The 20,545-nt window shown below is 40.7% G+C and overlaps 1 protein-coding gene across 2 annotated transcripts; it reads right to left on the reverse strand.

Moving 5' to 3' along the window:
• Positions 1-214: 214 nt before the first annotated feature.
• On the reverse strand, positions 215-19,555 carry FKBP3 (FKBP prolyl isomerase 3). Of its 2 annotated transcripts, none has more exons than XR_012090952.1 (7): positions 19,405-19,555; positions 15,524-15,625; positions 14,592-14,699; positions 5,728-5,863; positions 5,140-5,207; positions 2,333-2,465; positions 215-557 (listed from the first exon to the last, which is right to left on the reverse strand). XR_012090952.1 is itself a non-coding variant. In XM_007986593.3 (7 exons), the coding sequence occupies exons 1-7, from the start codon at positions 19,510-19,512 to the stop codon at positions 503-505; spliced, it is 675 nt and encodes a 224-aa protein (XP_007984784.2). In that variant the 5' UTR covers positions 19,513-19,555; the 3' UTR covers positions 215-502. The 2 variants fall into 2 exon arrangements, 1 of the variants encoding a protein (XP_007984784.2); XM_007986593.3 differs by having other exon boundaries at positions 2,333-2,430.
• Positions 19,556-20,545: the final 990 nt, after the last annotated feature.

Raw genomic sequence — 20,545 nt, forward strand, 5'->3', positions numbered from 1 at the left:
TTTCCTAAATTGAGGTATTGATCTTCATGACAAGATTTCTTCCATTTTAGCATTTTGTTTCCCCTCAAGCCCTATGCTTTGCCTTCTCATTATACAGGCAATCTGTCCAGATAATTTTACTGGGAGTTACTCCCTGGTTTGATGAGGTCCTTAGTTCCAGTTACCTAATCAGAACAATAATATATTAACACCAAACAAATCACAGTCAGATCAAGACAGTGGATAAATTTTTATTGAGCCACTTAGTTTACAACATGAGGTAAAAGGAAAAAGTTCTCCTTGACCAGTATTTTACACAGCTGTAGGAAAGTATTTTAGACTTCAGGGATTCATAAGGGATTACATCTCTCAAAAGCTGGGATCAAGTAAACAAATTTTATTAACTCCTTGAATTTTCCAGTTGACTCTTCCTTTACCATAGTAACAAGTTCTAACGAGTTATGTAAGTTTCTTCAAGGCCAAGTTTTATCATTGTTGCTATTATCCTTAGAGCTGAACTATTTCAGTCAATATCCACTAATTCCACTTCAAAAATGAGTTTTGCATTTGGTGGAATTCTGTTGAAGTCGTCAAGGTACATTTGATAAAAAGTGCCTCTCCCGTACCCCCATAACCTTAGTATAGGATAGGCTGACTAGATAGGCTCACTAGATAAATGGAGCTTGGACTAGGCTCCTCCTTACCTGGATGCTTTACAAGTACTCCTAAGTTAGCCACCACTTAATGAAGACTATTAAGTATTCCAAAAAAAAGGTAAAGTCATTCTAGCTGGGAAAATATATACACACACACACACACACACACACACACACACACACACACACACACACACACTGTATTAAACTTTTTATGAGGTAGTACGTAATATTTACTGTGCATTTTAAGATGCTAAGTTCAAGGCCAGGTACAGTACCTCACACCTGTAATCCCAGCACTTTAGGAGGCTGAGGCGGTGAATCACCTGAGGTCAGGAGTTCATGACCAGCCTGGCCAACATAGTGAAACCCTGTCTCTACTAAAAATACAAAAACTAGCCAGGTGTGGTGGTGCACACCTGTAGTTCCAGCTACTAGGGAGGGTGAGGCAGGAGAATTGCTTGAGCCCAGGAGGCAGAGGTTGCAGCAAGCTGAGATCACGATGCTGCACTCCAGCCTGGGTGACAGAGTGAGACTCTGTCTCAAAAAAAAAAAAAAAAAAAAAGCTAACTTAACAGTTACATAATTTGTATGTGCATCAGATTGGTCTTGAGATGCTTCTTTACATGGGAGAGGGAGCTGCAGCTGACCATTTGATTTTTTTTTCCCCCCGCGAGACAGAGCCTTACCCTTTTGCCCAGGCTGGAGTGCAGTGGCATGATCATGGCTCACTGCAATGTCTGCTTCCCAGGTTCAAGCGATTCTCCTGCCTCAGCCTCCAGGGTAGCTGGGATTATAGGCCTGCACCACCACGCCTGGCTAATTTGTGTATTTTTAGTAGAGGTGAGGTTTCACCATTTTGGCCAGGCTGGTCTTGAACTCCTGACCTCACGTGATCTGCCTGCCTTGGCTTCCCAAAGTGCTGGGATTACAGGCATTAGCATGGCGCCCAGCCTGGCCATTTGATTTTGAAAAGCTAAGAGAGCTATTATATTCCCAAATATGTTTATCTGCTAAGACTACAGAAAGCTGCCTTCCAAAGGAATTGTTTTTTTCAAACTTAATCTTACGGATCCAAGAGGAATGGAACCAACAAAAGCCATGAACTACCTTCCCTCTTACCTACTGGATTGGTCTGGTCTTAATGGTCTGGAGTCATTCCTTACTCTTTTTTAAATGTTCATAAACTGGACTTTCAGTGAGTATTGTCATTAGTAGTAATAATAAATGCTTACGCTAACACTGTTGATTCTGTGGTCTCCTTCAGTTCACAACTGGTAATCTCCCACATCTATTCCATTTCTAAGCTTTGAATTTAATTGCCTGAAATTACATTGTACCGTAAAATTACCATGAGCCATATTTGCATCCTACTTTGCTACAGTTTGTACTGGGCATGGTAACTTAAACTTAAAAACATTAAGAATTGCTGCTTAAGCTTAAACTTCACAGTTAAGGTCTTGAAAGTTAAGAATTTGAATAAGAGAAACAAAAATTATAGCTGAGGTTTGAACTTTATACCAACAGAAAATACTATTGTCTATTGGAGGTGCTGATACATAACCATCTAAAGATCAGGAAGACTAGTCTGGACAGGATTCTTGATCCAGAAGTTTGGCTAGACAGCATCTTTCACATCTTCAGGTGATCTACAGGGTTTTTTTTTTAACTTTAATTATGAAGGGAAAAAAGGATACTTGGCATCAGGCTGTCCTTTCTTTCCATAAGCCCATTCTGGTTCAATCTCCAGTCGAGCCTTTTCTCCTTTACTCATAGTCAAGAGGGCTTCATCCCACTGAAGGCAAGAACAAAATAAAAACTAATGGTATTCTGCAAAAAGCACATGTAATACCAGGACAGTAAAGACAAGATTGTATGTTAAACACAGAATCTATTACTATAGATTTCACTATATTCTAAGGTAATGTACTTCAGTTGAGTCCCTAAATCTTTGTCTTCCATTTCTTCAATAGAAAAAAATAAGGGTATTTTAAGCAGGGCTTTTTTAATGTGAAAAGAAGTTTTTGGGGCTCATGCCTGTAATCCCAGCACTTTGGGAGGCCGAGGTGGGCAGATCACTTGAGGTCAGGAGTTCGAGACTAGCCTGGCTAACATAGTGAAATCCCATGTCTACTAAAAATAAAATTAGCTGGGTGCGGTGGTGGGTGCCTGTAATCCCAGCTACTCGGGAGGCTGAGGCAGGAGAATCACTTGAACCCAGGAGGCGGGGGTTGCAGTGAGCCAGGATTGCGCGACTGCACTCCAGTCTGGGCAAGAGAGGGAGACTCCATCTCAAACAAACAAAAACTTTTTGTAAACTGTAACATGCCATATATTATGAAAACCAGTTTGTTATTAGCACCATCATAAAAACAACTTGCAACGCTTTTACATCACAGGACAAACTTGAGTTTATTTTTATTGGAATATAATGGCAAGTACTCACTGTAAAACTGTGTTAAGATTACCAAATTGTAATAGTGGAGTCATGTTGGCACATAAAATACAATTTTTTTCTTTTTTTCTTTTGAGTTGGAGTTTTGCTCTTGTTGCCCAGGCTGGAGTGCAATGGCATGATCTTGGTTCACCACAGCCTCTGCCTCCTGGGTTTAAGTGATTCTCCTGCCTCAGCCTCCCTAGTAGCTGGGATTACAGGAATGCCCAGTTAATTTGGGAAATACAATTTTTAAAATGTTATGGCACTTTTGCAAAAGTGCAAAAGGTAAAACTAACTTTTCAAAGAAACAATAAAAGGCTTTTGGGTTGGCCTCTCCATATTTTCCAAATTTGGATCTTAAAGCTAGTTGCCACAAACAGTTAAGTCCACATCACCACAGGGATAATATTCCTAATACTATATGCTCTATTGAAATACAACAATCACATAAAGCTCAAGGGACAAAGTTATGGTGGTCACATTTGGAAAATAAGAATATGGTAGACTAGCCGGACATGGTGGCTCACGCCTGTAATCCCAGCACTTTGGGAGGCTGAAGAGGGTGGATCCCTTGAGGTCAGGAATCAAGACCAGCCTGACCAACATGATGAAATCCCGTCTCTGCTAGGAATACAAAATTAGGTGAGAGGTGCATGCCTGTAATCCCAGTTATTCTGGAGGCTGAGGCAGGAGAATTGCTTGAACTCATGAGACAGAGGTTGCAGTGAGCTGAGATTGCACCATTGTACTCCAGCCTGGGCAACAAGAGCGAAACTCCATCTCCAAAAAAAAAAAAACACTATGGCAGACTAGAAGAAATTTACCAGTATGCAAATAAGTTACAGAAATAGAAAAATGGTCCAATTTGATATATACTTGCTATCAACTTGGTATGGGCAGGTAACAATTTTTGTTTTGTTTTGTTTTTGAGATGGAGTCTCGCTCTGTTGTCCAGGCTGGAGTGCAGTGGCGTGATCTTGGCTTACTACAATCTCTACCTCCCAGGTTCAAGCAATTCTCCTGCCTCAGCCTCCCAAGTAGCTGGGACTACAGGCAAGTGCTACCACACCCAGATAATTTTTTGTATTTTTAGCAGAGACGGGGTTTCACAGTGTTAGCCAGGATGGTCTCGATCTCCTGACCTCATGATCCGCCCACTTCGGCCTCCCAAATTGCTGTAATTACAGGCTTCAGCCACCATGCCTGGCTGGGGCAGGTAACAATTATAAGTTATGCTCAACTAAACCTTTAGTTTCAAGATATTTTATGTTCTGTATATGATTGAACCATATCTTAGTTCCTATAACTGCATTTGAATAGGCATTTCAGTTATTGGTGTCTGATGTTCTGACAATAACAATTTAAAACAAACAATGGGCACAATGGGCAGGCCCTAGCATGATTCATAGAAGGTGACAGTCCATCCTGCTCTTTTATCTTCTTTTGTACACTGTAATGGTCAGTATGGGTCAAGCCTAACTTCCCCTTTTCTCAAAGTTTCTTTCTGTTCTCTCTCACATATAAGTGTAGGTTAAAGCATGCTTATGTTTGAATGATTTTCTGGTATTGCAGCCTATGTTGTATGCGGTGAAAAGCCTACAAAAACAAACTCTGCTTCTATGAGTACTTCAGTGGAACAGATATTTTACCTTTGCAAATTATATGTAAATGGTACAAACGTCCTGTAAGACGTTTTACAGGAAGCTTAAAGATAAATTTAGAGGGCCAAATGTTCTGACAAAGACTTACTTTATGAAGAAAAATAATAAAATGGGTACACATGGAAGGGACTAACATTTAAGCCCCTGTTGTATTAGGTACTTCCAAGTTATGCTCATTTAATCTTCTAACAACCTTGAGGTAGGCAGTACTGTCCTCATTTTATAGATAGTGAAACTGAGACCCAGACAACTTGTGCAAGATCAGCTAGCAATGATTATACCGAATTTGTCAGACTCCAAAGTCTGTTTCCTTTGTATTATATCCCCAAACCTAATTATTTAAGGCACCATACCAGAAGCAGCATGTGCCAGAATATCTACTGATTCACTGGCATTCTTTACTTACTCCTCTGATAACTTTGCCTACTCCGACCTTAAAACTTAAAGGCTTGGCATTTTTCTTCTTCTTTGCACCTGTAAAACAGATTTTCCTTATAATTAATGATATACTCTAATTTATTATTAAGAAATTTCCATTGGAAATTATTAAATTCCAATGCAAAAATATAGTGGTTTGATTTCAGAATTACAATACTATTTTAAAAGAAAGAAAAATTTACGAAGTCAGATCAGCCATCAATAAAATTCTGGCTATAAAAATAATTACATACTTAACAAAGGGTAGAAGGGCAGGACCTATACTTATATCACAAAACAGCATACTATCCTGCCTTTTCTATTCAAATACTAATGCCTTACTTTTGGACATTAACCAGGTTTAGACTTATCTTTTGCTTTCCAATGAACAAGAGGTCTTTAGCCAGCCAATAATCAGTGAACTGAAGACCTCTTCCAAGTAGATCTTAGGGGGAAGTATGTCTGGATAAAAGTAGGTGACAGTCAGGAAAAAGGTACTGCTAACTACTCATCTGTCTGCCACCCAAGTATTTCGAATCTCTTTAAGCCAAAATCGTAAGATTACATTTAGACTTACTTGTTTGAATATTAGTATCAAAAACAGTCCCATCTTGTAGTGTTCCTGTATACCAGCAATGAACAACATCTCCCTTTTTGGGAAAGTTGGTTTTATCTCCCTTTTTCAGCACAGATTTAGTATATTTTGGTGGACCCTAAAAACAAAACACAACACACACACACAGAGTTATTAATTTGTGTACTTTAAAAGAATGACAGCCGGGCGCGGTGGCTCAAGCCTGTAATCCTAGCACTTCGGGAGGCCGAGACGGGCGGATCACGAGGTCAGGAGATCGAGACCATCCTGGCTATCACGGTGAAACCCCGTCTCTACTAAAAATACAAAAAATTAGCTGGGCGCGGTGGCGGGCGCCTGTAGTCCCAGCTACTCGGGAGGCTGAGGCAGGAGAATGGCGTAACCCGGGAGGCGGAGCTTGCAGTGAGCTGAGATCCGGCCACTGTACTCCAGCCTGGGCAGCAGAGTGAGACTCCGTCTCAAAAAAAAAAAAAAAAAAAAAGGAATGACAAACAATAGCCAACAATGACCAAAGTCAGTTTAAAGAGTTTGATGGATTTGGTAATAAACAAAACACTCAGTATCTAATTTCAGGGCTGTGATGTGACTATTAGTAACTTACACATCTATAATTTCAAATAACTTCCAGCTTCTTTGGAAGCCTAAATTCTTCTAATAAGATTCTGATAATTACTCACCAAACCATAACATGATTTCAGTTATTTCCTAAAGTTAAAAAAAATTACTATTTAATTCCTATGAAATCATAAGGCATTAAAATAAGGGATGGTGACTTCCTCCCACAAAGATTTGAACTGTTTTAGCAGCAATAATTGATATTAATAGGTGTTTTTATTATATCCAATTAGAATGAATACAGTGATATTGCCTCTGACCCTGAGTTGGAAAATAAATTCACACAATGGATGACATTACCTAAAGAAATAACAGGCATATTTCCTAGAAGAAAGTAGGATTATCAGGGTCTTCTAAAAAAAAGGTTACAGATTAATCTAATAAATAGTAATTCATATATGAGAGGAAAGCAGACAGAGGAACTGTCAAGAATCTTAGGGAGTTAATTAAAAAAAGAGGTGTACCAAATTTAAAAGTATCCTCCTTACCTGATTATCTATTTGGTTTCTAAATTCAGACCAAATTCAGAGGGATCTGCATTATCCAAATCTGTATTTAGTTTCTAAATTTCATAAAATAAATAACAAAGGTGTGGGTGGATATCAAATATTTCAAATCTATTAGTTCCTGAGTTTGAAAAGCAAGATAAAGTGTTTTCTTTATTCCTGGCCTATTTCTTTTTTCTTTTTTTTTTTTTTTGAGATGGAGTCTCACTCTCGCCAGGCTGGAGTGCAACGGCGTGATCTCGGCTCACTGCAACAACCTCTGCCTCAGCTTCCCGAGTACCTGGGACTACAGGCTCCTGCCACCATGCCCCACTCATTTTTTGTATTTTTAGTAGAGACACGGTTTCACCATGTTGGCCAGGATGTTCTCAAACTCCAGACCTCGTGATCCGCCCGCCTCGGCCTCCCAAAGTGTTGGGATTACAAGTGTGAGCCACAACGCCTGGCCTATTCCTGATCTGTTTCTAATTGGTCAAGGTATGCAAATTTTTACTCGCTTTCATTTCCCTAGCTGAAGGTTTCATCCTTTTCCAAAACTTGTAAGTAAAAATATCTGTGCTGGGTGCAGTGGCTCACACCTGTGATCTCAGTACTTTGGGAGGCCAAGGTGGGTGGATCACTCGAGGTCAGGAGTTTGAGATCAGCCTGGCCAACATGGTAAAACCCCATCTGTATTAAAAAATTAGGTGGATGTGGTGGCGTGTGCCTGTAATCCCAGCTACTCGGGAGGCAGAGGCAGGAGGATCACTTGAACCCAGGAGGCGGAGGTTGCAGTGAGCCGAGATAGCACCACTGGGCCACAGAGCAAGACTCCATCTTAAAAAAAAAAAGTCTGATCTCCTTGCAAATAGTCTACCTCTTGGACAAAAGATGCTCTCCCTGACCAAACCCTAGCTAGGATCCTCTGAGTCCTCTTCTCCACAAGGCTTCAACCTTGTGCTATAAAGATCTGAACAAACACAAGTTTCAAATAGCTCAATGCCTTATTCCTAGGAGGACCTGATCTCTCTTTAAAGTGCCTGCCCAAGAAAACTTAAGGCTGCCAAAAAAATTTACTGTTTGTTCCAGCCAACGCCTGAAGATGAAGATATGACCCTGTCTCTAAGTCTCTATGGGAGCCTAACTTTGATAAGCACCAGTTGGCAAACTCAGATAGGTTTCTTATGGACCAACCCCCACTTCCTACTTTTTGTAATTTTTCACTTCCCTAACTCTGGTTAAATCCTTCCCTACTCCCTCATTCTTTTTTTTTTTTTTTTTGAGACGGAGTCTCGCTCTGTCTCCTAGGCTGGAGTGCAGTGGCGCCATCTCGGCTTACTGCAAGTTCCACCTCCCATTCTCCTGCCTCAGCCTCCCAAAGTAGCTGGCACTACAGGCGCCTGGCTAATTTTTATTTGTATTTTTAGCAGAGATGGAGTTTCACTGTGTTAGCCAGGATGGTTTGGATCTCCTGACCTTGTGATCCGCCCGCCTCGGCCTCCCAGTGCTGGGATTACAAGGTGAGCCACCGAGCCCGGCCCCTTCATTCTTTTAAAAGGCCCAGTTACCTCTCCACAAATCAGACAGGAGTTCAGCTCTTTCCCCTACTGTCAGTAGGCTGAATAAAATCTGTTTTCACCACTTTAATGTCCAATTGTGTTTATCATTGACACCTTCAGTCAGTCCTCTACTCAACTGCTAGAGTGATGTTAACAATTACTGCTTATAGTTTTGTGTCCAAAGGCCTAAACCATGCAGGATCTTAATCTATCCCTCCCTAAAGCTCCAGAATTCTATCAGCCTTTGAACTCTTGTCTCTTCCATGACCTCAGTAGAGCAGGTGCACATGGCATATAAATCTTTCAATTGGCCAGGTGCAGTGACTCACACCTGTAAACCCAGCACTTTGGGAGGCCCATGAGGGTTGATCACCTGAGGTCAAGAGTTCAAGACCAGTCTGGCCAACATGGTGAAACCCCCATTTCTACTAAAAATACAAAAATTCACTGGGCATGGTGGCAGGCGCCTGTAATCCCAGCTACTTAGGGGGCTGAAGCAGGAGAATCGCTTGAATCCAGGAGGCAGAGGATGCAGTGAGTCAAAATTGTGCCACTGAATTCCAGCCTGGGCGACAAGAGTAAAACTCTGTCAAAAAAAAAAAAAAAAAAAAAAAAGGAAATATTTCTCTATATATATTTTTTCCTTTTTTAAGAGACAGAGTTTCAGTGTTGTGAGGCTGGAGTGATCATTCCACTGCAAAATACTGAGATATTTTACTTTGGTGCAATCACGGCTCACTTAAAGGCTCAAGCAATCCACCTGCCTCAGCCTCCCAAAATGCTGGATTACAGGCGAGAGCCACTGTGCCTGCTTAATAATATTTCAAAAGTATAAAAATATTACTGTCTGTAAGGGAGCAATGAAAGGGAGGATGGTATGAAATAAGGCTAGAAAAATATGTAGGACATGCTAGAATCTGGGTTTTTATCTTTAGGACATTAGCCAATTAAGAGTTTTAAATAGAGAAGTTACAGAATCAGATATTTATTTATTTATTTATTTATTTCTGAGACCGAGTCTCACTCTGTTGCCCAGGCTGGAATGCAGTGGCATGATCTCGGCTCACTGTTACCTCTGTCTCCCAAGTTCAAGCAATTCTCCTGCCTCAGCCTCCCGAGCAGCTGGGACTACAGCCTTGAGCCACCACACTTGGCTAATTTTTGTATTTTTAGTACAGATGGGGTTTCACCATGCTGGCCAGGCTGGTCTCGAACTCCTGACCTCAGGTGATCTGCCTGCCTCAGCCTTCCAAAGTGTTGGGATTACAGGCGTGAGCCACAGTGCCCAGCCAGATTTATGTTTTAATCACTGTGACTGAAATATAAAGAACGACTTGGGAAGCAAAAGTAGAAGTGGAGAGACTTGTTAGGAAAAAAACTATTATAGTAGTTTAGGTTTAGACCAGGGTGCTAACAGTGAGGATGACAAAACATGAATGGCTTTGGGATATATTTTGGAGGCAGAATCACCAGAAGTTGGTAATGACTACATATGAAGCTATTATCAAAGATGAAGTTATCAAATTTTTCATTTGAGTACTTTTATACTAACTTCTAATTGCTAAGTGTGAGTTTCTGTCACAACTTATATTTTCTCTCCTGTACAATGCTCATTCACACCTTGAAAATTTTCCTCAACGCCATTTAATATATAATAGACAATAAATATATTGACAATGACTGATTTAAAGTTCTGTAAGAGCTATTAGACAACAATCTTTATATTAAAATAAAGGTAGAGGCCGGGCGCGGTGGCTCAAGCCTGTAATCCCAGCACTTTGGGAGGCCGAGACGGGCGGATCACGAGGTCAAGAGATTGAGACCATCCTGGATAATACGGTGAAACCCCGTCTCTACTAAAAAATACAAAAAAAACCTAGCCGGGCGAGGTGGCGGGCGCCTGTAGTCCCAGCTACTTGGGAGGCTGAGGCTGGAGAATGGCGTAAGCCCGGGAGGCGGAGCTTGCAGTGAGCTGAGATCCGGCCACTGCACTCCGGCCTGGGCTACAGAGCGAGACTCCGTCTCAAAAAAAAAAAAAAAAAAAAATAAAGGTAGAAATAAATAATACAGATACAATGTGCTTTGGAATGTATGCGGTTATGCATGTATACAGCAGTCTCACATGGTAAAAATCCAGAGGAAGCAATGAGCCCAGGAGCTGGGTCTTAAAGGGAGCACAGAACTGACAAATAGGGAAGTAAAAGGACACTGTAAGGAAGAAATAAAATATGGAGGTAGGAAAGGGCATACTTTAGTAGACAATGAGCAGACATTTGTGGTCAAAGAAAACAAAAAAATTTTTTCTGAGACAAGGTCTTACCCTGCTGCCTAGGCTGTAATGCAGTGGTACAATCTTGTCTCACTGCAATCTCTGGCTCCCAAGCTCAAAGGATCCTCCCTGCTCAGCCTCCTGAGTAGTTGGGACTACAGGCACATGCCACCATGCCTGGCTACTTTTTTTGGTAGAGACAGGTTTCGCCATGTTGCCCAGGCTGGTCTTGAGCTCCTGGGCTCAAGTGATCTACCTTCCTCAGCCTCCCAAAGTGCTGGGATAATAGACGTGAGCCGCTGCACCTGGCTAAGAATATGTCCATACAGGCTGGGCGCGGTGGCTCACACCTGTAATCCCAGCACTTTGGGAGGCCGAGGTGGGTGGATCACGAGGTCAGGAGTTCGAGAATAGCCTGACCAACATGGTGAAACCCCGTCTCTATGACAAATACAAAAATTAACCAGGCGTGGTGGCGTGCGCCTGTAATCCCAGCTACTCAGGAGGCTAAGGCAGGAGAATTGCTTGAACCTGGGAGGTGGAGGTTGCAGTGAGCCAAGATCACACCACTGCATTCCAGCCTAGGCGACAGACAGACTGTCTCAAAAAAAAAAAAAAAAAGAATACGTCTATAGAAACATGGAATATGGAGCTTAGCAGCGGCCACATTTTGGAAGGCTTTGAATGCCAAGAATAAGAAATTTGGATATATATTGAAGACCAGTGGTGACTAATAACAATGGGAGTCACAAATGTAATTTTAAGTTGCTAGTAGCTGCAGTTAAAAATGTAAAAAGAAAGATGAAGTATGTCTATGCCAGGCAGTGGTATGCCTGTAGTCCCAGTTATTCTGAGTATTCTGAGGCAGGAGGATTGCTGGAGCCCAAGAGTTCGAGTCCAGCCTGGGCAACACAGCATGACCCTTTTTTTTTTTGAGACTGAGTCTCGCTCTATTGCCCAGGCTGGGGTGCCGTGGCATGATCTCAGCTCACTGCAACCTCCGCCTCCTGGGTTCAAGTTATTCTCCTGCCTCAGTCTCCCAAGTAGCTGGAATTACACGTGCATGCCACCATGCCCAGCCAATTTTTGTATTTTTAGTAGAGATGGGGTTTCACCATGTTGGTCTCAAACTCCTGACCTCAAGTGATCTGCCCCCCTCAGCCTCCCAAAGTGCTAGGATTACAGGCACGAGCCACTGTACCTGACTGACCCTGTCTTTTTTTTTTTTTTTTTTTTTTTTTTTGAGACAGAGTTTCACTCTTGTTGCCCAGGCTGGAGTACAATGGTGCAATCTCGGCTCACCGCAACCTCCGCCTCCCGGGTTCAGGCAATTCTCCCACCTCAGCTTCCCGAGTAGCTGGGATTACAGGTGCACGCCACCACACCTGGCTAATTTTTTGTATTTTTAGTAGAGACAGGGTTTAACCATGTTGTCTAGGCTGGTCTCGAACTCCCAACCTCAGGCGATCTGCCCGCCTCGACCTCCCAAAGTGCTGGGATTACAGGCGCGAGCCACCACGCCCGGCCTCCTAACCGACCCTGTCTTAGAAAAATAAAATACAAATTTTTTAAATGAAAAACTGTCTTATTTAAACTAAAACATCCCAAATACCATCATTTCATAAGTAATCAATGTAAAAAATACTGAGATATTTTACAATCTTTTTTTTAAAAAAGAAACGTCTAAATCACACCTTTGAAGCTGAGTACGTATTTTACTCTTAAAGCACATTTCAGTTCAAAGTAGCTAAAGCACTCTGTAGCCACATATGGTTAGTAACTATCATACTGAACTGGACAATTCTAGACAGCACTCAATTACCGAATATATTCTTCAGCAGGGTGTGGTTTGGAAAAGTATTGTTTTAGAAATATTATTAGAATACCCATTTTGTTGCTGACTGGATAAAGAAAGAGAAGGAAGGCAAGAAATGAACAATGTTTTTAACATTCCAGGTATGAGGCCTTGCTTTGAATGCTTGAAAATGGAAAAGGAATGAACATTTAAAATAAAAGGAAGATGTTTGAGAGCATTAGTCTTGAAGGAGACATGAGAAAGAAAAAGGAATGAAAAATTCAGAGAAATTTTAAGCTCAGAAGAAGGGAATGGCAATGGCTAGACATTCACATTTTGGCAATATAGAACACAGGAGCATATAATGAGAAGGGAAGCCAGGCACAGTGGCTCACACCTGTAATCTCAACACTTTGGAAGGCCGAGGTGGGCGCATAACCTGAGGTCAGGAGTTCAAGACCAGCCCAGCCAACATGGAGAAACCCCATCTCTATTAAAAATACAAAACTCAGTTGGGTGTGGTGGTGCCTGCCTGGAGTCCCACCTACTGGGGAGGCTGAGGCAGGAGAATCACTGAACCCAGGAGGTGGAGGTTGCTGTGAACCAAGATGGCACCTCTGCACTCCAGCCTGGGCAACAGAGTGAGACTTTGTCTTAAAGACAAAAAACAAAAACAAAAAAAGAGAAAGGAATAAGAAGAGACTGAGAATTTGTGAGAAAATGTCAAATACATTATGTGAGCAATGAGCAATGTGATGGAGAATTGGGCAAAGGATAGTATAAATGTTGAGTAGCAATGAAACTAGAAAACATGCTTGGCTAATATTAAGCATGAATTTATACCACGCTCAAAAGGTTTTATGATTATGTGTGTATAATGCCTGCTCTCCAGTCCCAAAGCATAAAGACAGAGTAAACAATGAGGGTTAGCAAGGAAATGGACAAGAGGCTTTTGAATCTAGGATGCTAGGAAAACAGTCACAGTACGTAATTGGGCTCAGGCTGGCCAGTTAAATGAAGAGATTTTAAATAAAATGATATAGTTTAGGACCCTCATAAGCTCTCTCTAGATTGTCTCTAGCTCTTATGAACTTACCTTTTAATTTATTTATAACTTCTTAACTCCTTAATGAAATACTATATGTCTCCTAAAACTATCCTTATTCAAATTTCCTGAACGGTAAACTATGTTGCCAGTTGCTTCTGAAATCCTTCAATAATAATTGCTCCATTTACCTTAGTAGCTATTCAATAGATATAACATTTATCAAATGTTAATTGTGATAAACTTTAAAATTGCTTTATGTGCACATATACCTATAAACATTAATTTCTGCTTTTTAGCCAATAGGAAAAGATCATGCAAAATTAACTAGCTTTAATCAAATAAACATCTATAATTGTATAATTGAATTTATACTTTCCACAAATACCCAAAAGCCACACTGTCATCAATAGCCTCACCTCTTTACAAGAACTAAATATAGATTATTATCACTGATACTAAGACTGCTGGCAATGAGTGAGCTTATATAGTAAGTTATTATCAGAAATTACAAGATTATAACCAATTCAGCTCTGCTAAGTCAGTTCTTAGTAGCTGATCTTAGCTCTACTAAGGCTGTCGATTTGCAGGAATGAATTAATCTGGTTCTTCAAACCTTTGTGCCAAAATATAAAACCTGAGTTGGGAAAACTAAGACAGATGAACCCACATCCTGCAGCCAAGCCTGGATTATTTCTATTGCCAGGGACACCATGTACATTAGAAAAAGCTAAAAATAATTAAAGAAAATGTATGTCATTTAGTCCAAGTTGGCCATAGAATCAAGGCCTTAAAATAGCTTTGAAAGCTCAGAAGGTCTGGACAGATGTGGAGGCAATATTAAATACAATATCAGAAGTGTTTCAAAGGATAGGCTAATAACCGTAAAGTACTAGTTCTTAGGATTATTTCTGTCTCAGTACACCTAAGGGAAATGGCACACTCCACTAAGTGTTTGGCTCACTGAAAGTGGTCATACTCAACCACCTTTCACTACGAGAAACTAGTGCAAATAATAAAGAAATAAATATAATTTCTAGAATCCACATGATAAAATAAAAAAATACTATATACAGACCTCATCCAGGGTCTCTTCAGACTTGGTTTCTTTGGGTTTATCTTCATTAAGCTTCACATTTTTTACTTGCTCAGACACTTTACTTATACTTTCAGTACCCTTAAAACGCTGTAAGGAAAATGTTCTAACATCATACTCAGGACAGGCTAAAACCAAGGAGCAACATCAAGATTTTCAGCCTCTCAATTAAATGAACATCTGCATAATAAATACAGGTTGTATAACACAACTGTGAATAAATAGTCTAAGGAAACAAAGAGCAAAGAAATAATTTTGTTCATAATTTATTTTTAAACAATAAATTATTACCCTCAAACCAGCTTACAATATAAATTCTGAAATGAGAACCATGACCTTAGAAAGGCCAACGCATACCCAGAGATATAAACACTATTCAAATAACTCCTAAAGATTTTTTTCCTGTGGAAGATATTCATTTCATAGTAAACAAATATGGGAGAATGTCTTAAAATTTATTTTTGTAAAGGCTCAGCCTAAATCTAAACCAGACTTTAAACTCATTAGTGAAATGGAAACTTATTTTCTGTGTAACATTTAATATATATAATAAAATTCAAAATACATTTAATATACACCATATGCTAAAATAATATGGTAATACTACTGATCTAATGAATTTATAACTTCAGTGGCCTTAAGAATTTGTTGTCTCAAAAAAAAAAAAAAAAAAAAGAATTTGTTGTCTCAATTTAAGCCACAAAATCTAGACCCTTTGAAAATACTGAAACATTCTGCCATACTGCAGATTAGCCTTGCTAGATTTGACAGCCTGACCACTTACAATAATAGTTCAGAAAAATTACAGGTGGAAAAGCTCTAACACATTCAGCAAATAAATGCATTTTAAACATCTTTTTTGGAAATAAAATTTCAAAAGTGATGTTCTGTGAACAGAATCTAACAATACTCACCTTAGTTTCAAAAAGATGGTTATAGGCTGTAACCAAGTGGTCCTTGTTAGCTGTCTTGGCCACATTTTTAATGTTTCCTAATAATTTATGTTCTGCAAGAAACTATAAGGAAAAAAGCTGGGTAATCAAGATAACTTCTCCGGAGTAAGAAGTGTCTAACATTAGAAAACGACCCTTTTATGTTAGCAGTTGTGTTTTCAATACTACTAGTATTGAAGAAGAAATAAACCCTATAGTTTATACTCTACTTCATTATAAAAAAATGTAAGATAGATTTTTTTAAAATTGGGTATTTATAAGAATTCGTCACAAGACTGGAACTGCAGTGTTATGTACTGAACACAGTGGTTCATCCTAACCTTTTTCCTGTCAACACTCACGAAAAATAACATTTATACAGCAAGTATACTGTGGTGACTTGAGTCAGTTGCTCACTGCAGGAGGATACTTGGATGCAGTCCTTGAGAGTCTCCAGCCAGGTTGGGCATAGCTATCCTGAGGCATCTGTAACCCATTCCTAGCAGACTAGGAAGAGTCACTGTTACACATGCATGTAACATAGATATGTTGAGATTGCTATGCTTAACGTTATATATATAATTGCTAAGTGTATTGGCTGTGGAGTCATATTATCTAGGTTAAAATCCTAGCTGATTGGGCTGGGCACGGTGGCTCATGCCTGTAATCCCAGCATTTTGGGAGGCTGAAGCAGGCAGATCACCTGAGGTCAGGAGTTTTGAGACCAGCCTGGCCAACGTGACAAAACCCTATCTCTACTAAAAATACAAAAATTAGCCGGTCATGGTGGCACATGCCCGTAGTCCCAGCTCAGGAGGCTGAAGCAGGAGAATTGCTTGAACCTGGGAGGTGAAGGCTGCAGTGAGCCGAGATTGCACCACTGCACTCCAGCTTAGGTGACAGAGCAAGACTCTGTCTCAAAAAAAAAAAGAAAAAAAAAAAAATCCTAGCTGTCTGACACTAGACAGGGGACTAAGCTTGTCTGAAGACTCAGCCTCCACATCTGTAGTGGAAGATTAATAACAGCGTCTACGTCAAAGAGTTGATATAAGGATAAAGTGCAAAAATCCATTTAATGCATTTAGCATAGAGCCTGTCACACAGTAAGAACTTAATAAATATTGGAATTATGATTAATACTGTATTTAATAACTCAAGGTAACAGCGGAATTCCTTTTCTCTCAAATATAAGACTGCTAAGATGGCAGAGGGACACTAAAACACTACTGCTGAAATAGCAAGTCACAATATATCTTTATCTCAAAATCACGTAATTGTGAAGATTTCCATAACTTCTTTGTTTCCTTATTTTATTCTGCTTCTTTTTCTGCCTTGTGGTCCTTGCCTAATTCCTAATTTTGTTACCTTCTCAAAGTTGTCCTTTGGCATCTTCTAAGCTTTTGATAAAACATCTATATTCTTAATAAAAAATAAAATCCACAAATCTTAAAAAGGAACTTTAAATGCAGGGCTATATTGAATTGGTAAACTGCAACACAAACTGGCGCAACATAGGTAAATGAATACCAATCTCACTCTATGTGATGCAAGCATGCTACTTTCCCACTAATTTCAATTACTTTCAACCACTATGAGCCAGAATGCATGCCTGAACCTTAAACTGCACTTTAAAAAATAACATCTTGGCCTAGAAATTAAATCTAATGAAGTATAACCATCAAATTATATCTGCTACATTATTAGCAGTCAACAGCTAACACTATCACTACTGTTTTTTTTTTTTTCTTTTGGTTTTTCTTTCAAAGATATGTTCTAAATAACAGCTGATGGGGAAAGGAGACAAAGTTGATTAAACGGAAGTAATCAGTTACCTTTAGCACGCTGGTGGTTTCTTGTTAAAAGATTCCAGAAAATACCCAAAGCATAAAAATCTCTTTGATATCTTATGATTAATAAAATAATTATTGTCAAGTATAGGTCTAAGTGTTAATGATCACTGGAGATTATTATTATTATTTTTTGAGACAGAGTCTAGCTCTGTCGCCCAGGCTGGAGTGCAGTGGTCCAATCTCGGCTCACTGCAACCTCCACCTCTTGGGGTGAAACGATTCTCCTGCCTCAGCCTCCCGAATAGCTGGGATTAGAGGTGCCCGCCACCAGGCCCAGCTAATTTTTTTTGTATTTTTAGTGGAAATTAGGTTTCACCACGTTGGCCAGGCTGGTCTTGAATGCCTGGCCTCATATGATTTGCCCGCTTTGGCCTCCGAAAGTGCTAGGATTACAGGAACCAGCCACCACGCCCGGCCGAGACTATGCATTTAAAAGATTAATATGTTATTAAAACATTTTGATAATCTAAGTCTGTTAAAATTGTTCCATGTGGCCCAGTTTTACATACGATTTCACATGGCATGATTTGTTTCATAAGAATATGATGGATGAAGTACATGACTGAGGTATTATTAAATGTTAATATGTCTATTCTGAAATACGAATTGGCTTAAGAGAAAATAGTTCCATTAAAATGGGGTAAGATTCCCGACGCCTGTTCTTTTTCACCCTTGTACCTCCCAACATTGAGAATAGTTCTTGTTACAGATGTTGTATTAACATCTGCTAAACTAATCTAAGATGCAGATGCCAGGATAATGATTCAGGAAGAAGGAACTGAAGTTGGAGAGTTCTTGTATCTCCCCGTCTTGACGGCCGCCCAAAATGAAAATAAAATATAAGCTTCTCAAAATAACCCAGAAACAGTGGCTCACGCCTGTAATCTCAGCACTTTGGGAGGCCGGGGCGGGCGGATCACGAGGTCAGGAGATCGAGACCTTCCTGACTAACACGGTGAAACCCCGTCTCTATTAAAAATACAAAAAATTAACCTGGCGTGGTGACACGCGCCTGTAGTGCCAGCTACTCGGGAGGCAGAGGCAGGAGAATAGTTTGAATCCGGGAGGCGGAGGTTGCAGTGAGCCGAGATCGGGACACCACTCCAGCCAGGCGACAGAGACTCCGTCTCAAACAAACAAAAAACCCAGAAACAAATTTTCTAAATGAAAAGTTTATAATTTTTAAAATTGTATAGAAAACACAAGCAGGCTGCCGCTTGTAAGAGAATGCTGCGTGCACAACTATTCCAGCAATTTAAGAGATGCCCGAATGATCTTAATTTCCAAAGGAAAAACAAGCGTGACAAAAATAACTTGACTATACACGGATGGTTAAGATGGAGACTATGCTGACAAATGGAGAGCGTACAGTATAAAGAATTCCAAATAAATTTCTTAGTCTGTTTATAACAATGACAGACCACCGCATAAGAGAAATGTGAATGTAGCTCCCTTAAAGTATAAAGGCGAAAAGGTCATTTAAAGGGTCGATATGTTAAAACAAAACTTTAGCCACAACCTACGGATTTTTTAAAAATCACACGCATTAATGTTCTGTATCTAGTAAATTGTTAAGAAAAGCAAGTTGGATACACCGTTCCCACAGAAATCTTCACGTCCCTTCCCATTTCCCATTTCCCTAGTAGCCGGCGCCCCACTCCCAGGAGTCTCATCCAAACCACTATTCCTCGGCCTCCCCGCCCTTGCCCCCAGTATCTTCGGGTTCCTATTTTTCTGGCCTCCACCCCCACTCAAGGATCCCAATGAGATTCTAACTCTACAATTGCAGCCTGTGTGCTCCAAGAAATAAAGCTGCTCCCCTGCCCCAGCAGGGCACGCCCGAGGGGCGGGAGCGAGGCCCAAAGCACACCCTGGGCCGCTCCGGCCTTCCCGGCCACCGGCCGCGGGAAGACGAGGGCGGGGGCACAGAGGAATACGGAATGTATGGGCATCTCCAGGGGGGTGAGGCGTCCCTCAGCCGCACCAGCCCGGCCGCCCCTACGCCTCCGGTACCGAATCTGAACCGTGTTCCTGCAGAAACTTGATAATGTCCTTCTTGGGCAGCTGCTCACTGCGCAGCTGCTCCACGGTCCACGCCCGCTGTGGAACAGCCGCCGCCATCTTCCCCCGCTGCCTCCGCTTTACTGAGCCAGCCCGCCGCAGTTCGGCATCGCCCCGCCCCCTAGGGCGGGGCATGACCACTCACGGAGGTCGAGGGGCGGGCCACTGCGCTAGCGGTCGGGATTGGGACTTGTTTTTGAGTGACGTCAAGGATGTGCTATGAGGGTTTCTTTGCTCAGTCAGGGTTAAAAAACCTCCCGCGGTCTTCTCTGCAGTAGGCTGAGTTGAAGACCGCTAGCGGTCTTCTATTCTGAGTTAGACCCCTTGTGAAGAGACCTCTGAGGGTAGCGACATTTATCAACCATTACCCACATGTATTACCTACGGCAGCTATGCCTTTAAAGTTCAGTCTATAACCTGTTAAAAGAAAACAGCATTCAGGCTCCTTATTTCGTTTTATCTAGTTATAGCCTAAAAATTCACACCTAAACTGCTTCAGTCCTTGTCGATCCGAAAATCCATATCCTATCATCTCCCTTTTAAAGATCACACAACTGAAACTTAAATACAAACTGCCCATCCCCTTCCCCCCATACAAATACGAGAAAGTTTGTCCAACACGAAGTTCAGAAACTTGAACAAATAAACAATTTATAAAGAAGTTGCACTCAGGATGCCACTTGCTGATGAGAATGAGATTATTAATGCTCGTAACTCTGTGATGTATATTTTTTCTCGGTACACGAGGAAACAAATTTACAGAGGTTACTCAAAGTCAGGTTTAGAGAGAAGTCAGGAATTGTTTGAGATAGAAATCTTTGTTAGAGTGGAATAATTGCACACCGACATTATAATTCTATCTATAATAAAGATTTAATAGTTGAACATTAGGACTCCTTACTTAAAAAAATCTAGGCAGACTCTGGGCATGTTGCCTACGAGTTAGCTCTGCTATGCAAGGAGCATTAAAACATAAAAAATTCTGACGAATAGCTGGACCAGACCACGTTCACGTCCCTTTAAACAATGAAAATATTAAAATAATGGGTTGCCACTCCTTGCATGTTGAAAAAGAGACTTGGCATTTTGTTTT

The sequence above is a fragment of the Chlorocebus sabaeus genome, chromosome 24, assembly GCF_047675955.1.
Source record: "Chlorocebus sabaeus isolate Y175 chromosome 24, mChlSab1.0.hap1, whole genome shotgun sequence".
Lineage (NCBI taxonomy): Eukaryota > Metazoa > Chordata > Mammalia > Primates > Cercopithecidae > Chlorocebus > Chlorocebus sabaeus.

Bases quoted from the DNA above. Each gene is read 5' to 3' on its own strand.
- FKBP3 (XM_007986593.3), bottom strand. From the start codon at position 19,512: ATGGCGGCGGCTGTTCCACAGCGGGCGTGGACCGTGGAGCAGCTGCGC. The intron at 15,626-19,404 runs GTACCGGAGGCG...TTTTCCTTATAG, and splicing joins AGGAACACGGTTCAGATTCG to TTTCTTGCAGAACATAAATT. The intron at 2,431-5,139 runs GTAAGTAAAGAA...TCTTGCCTTCAG, and splicing joins TAGGCAAAGTTATCAGAGGA to TGGGATGAAGCCCTCTTGAC.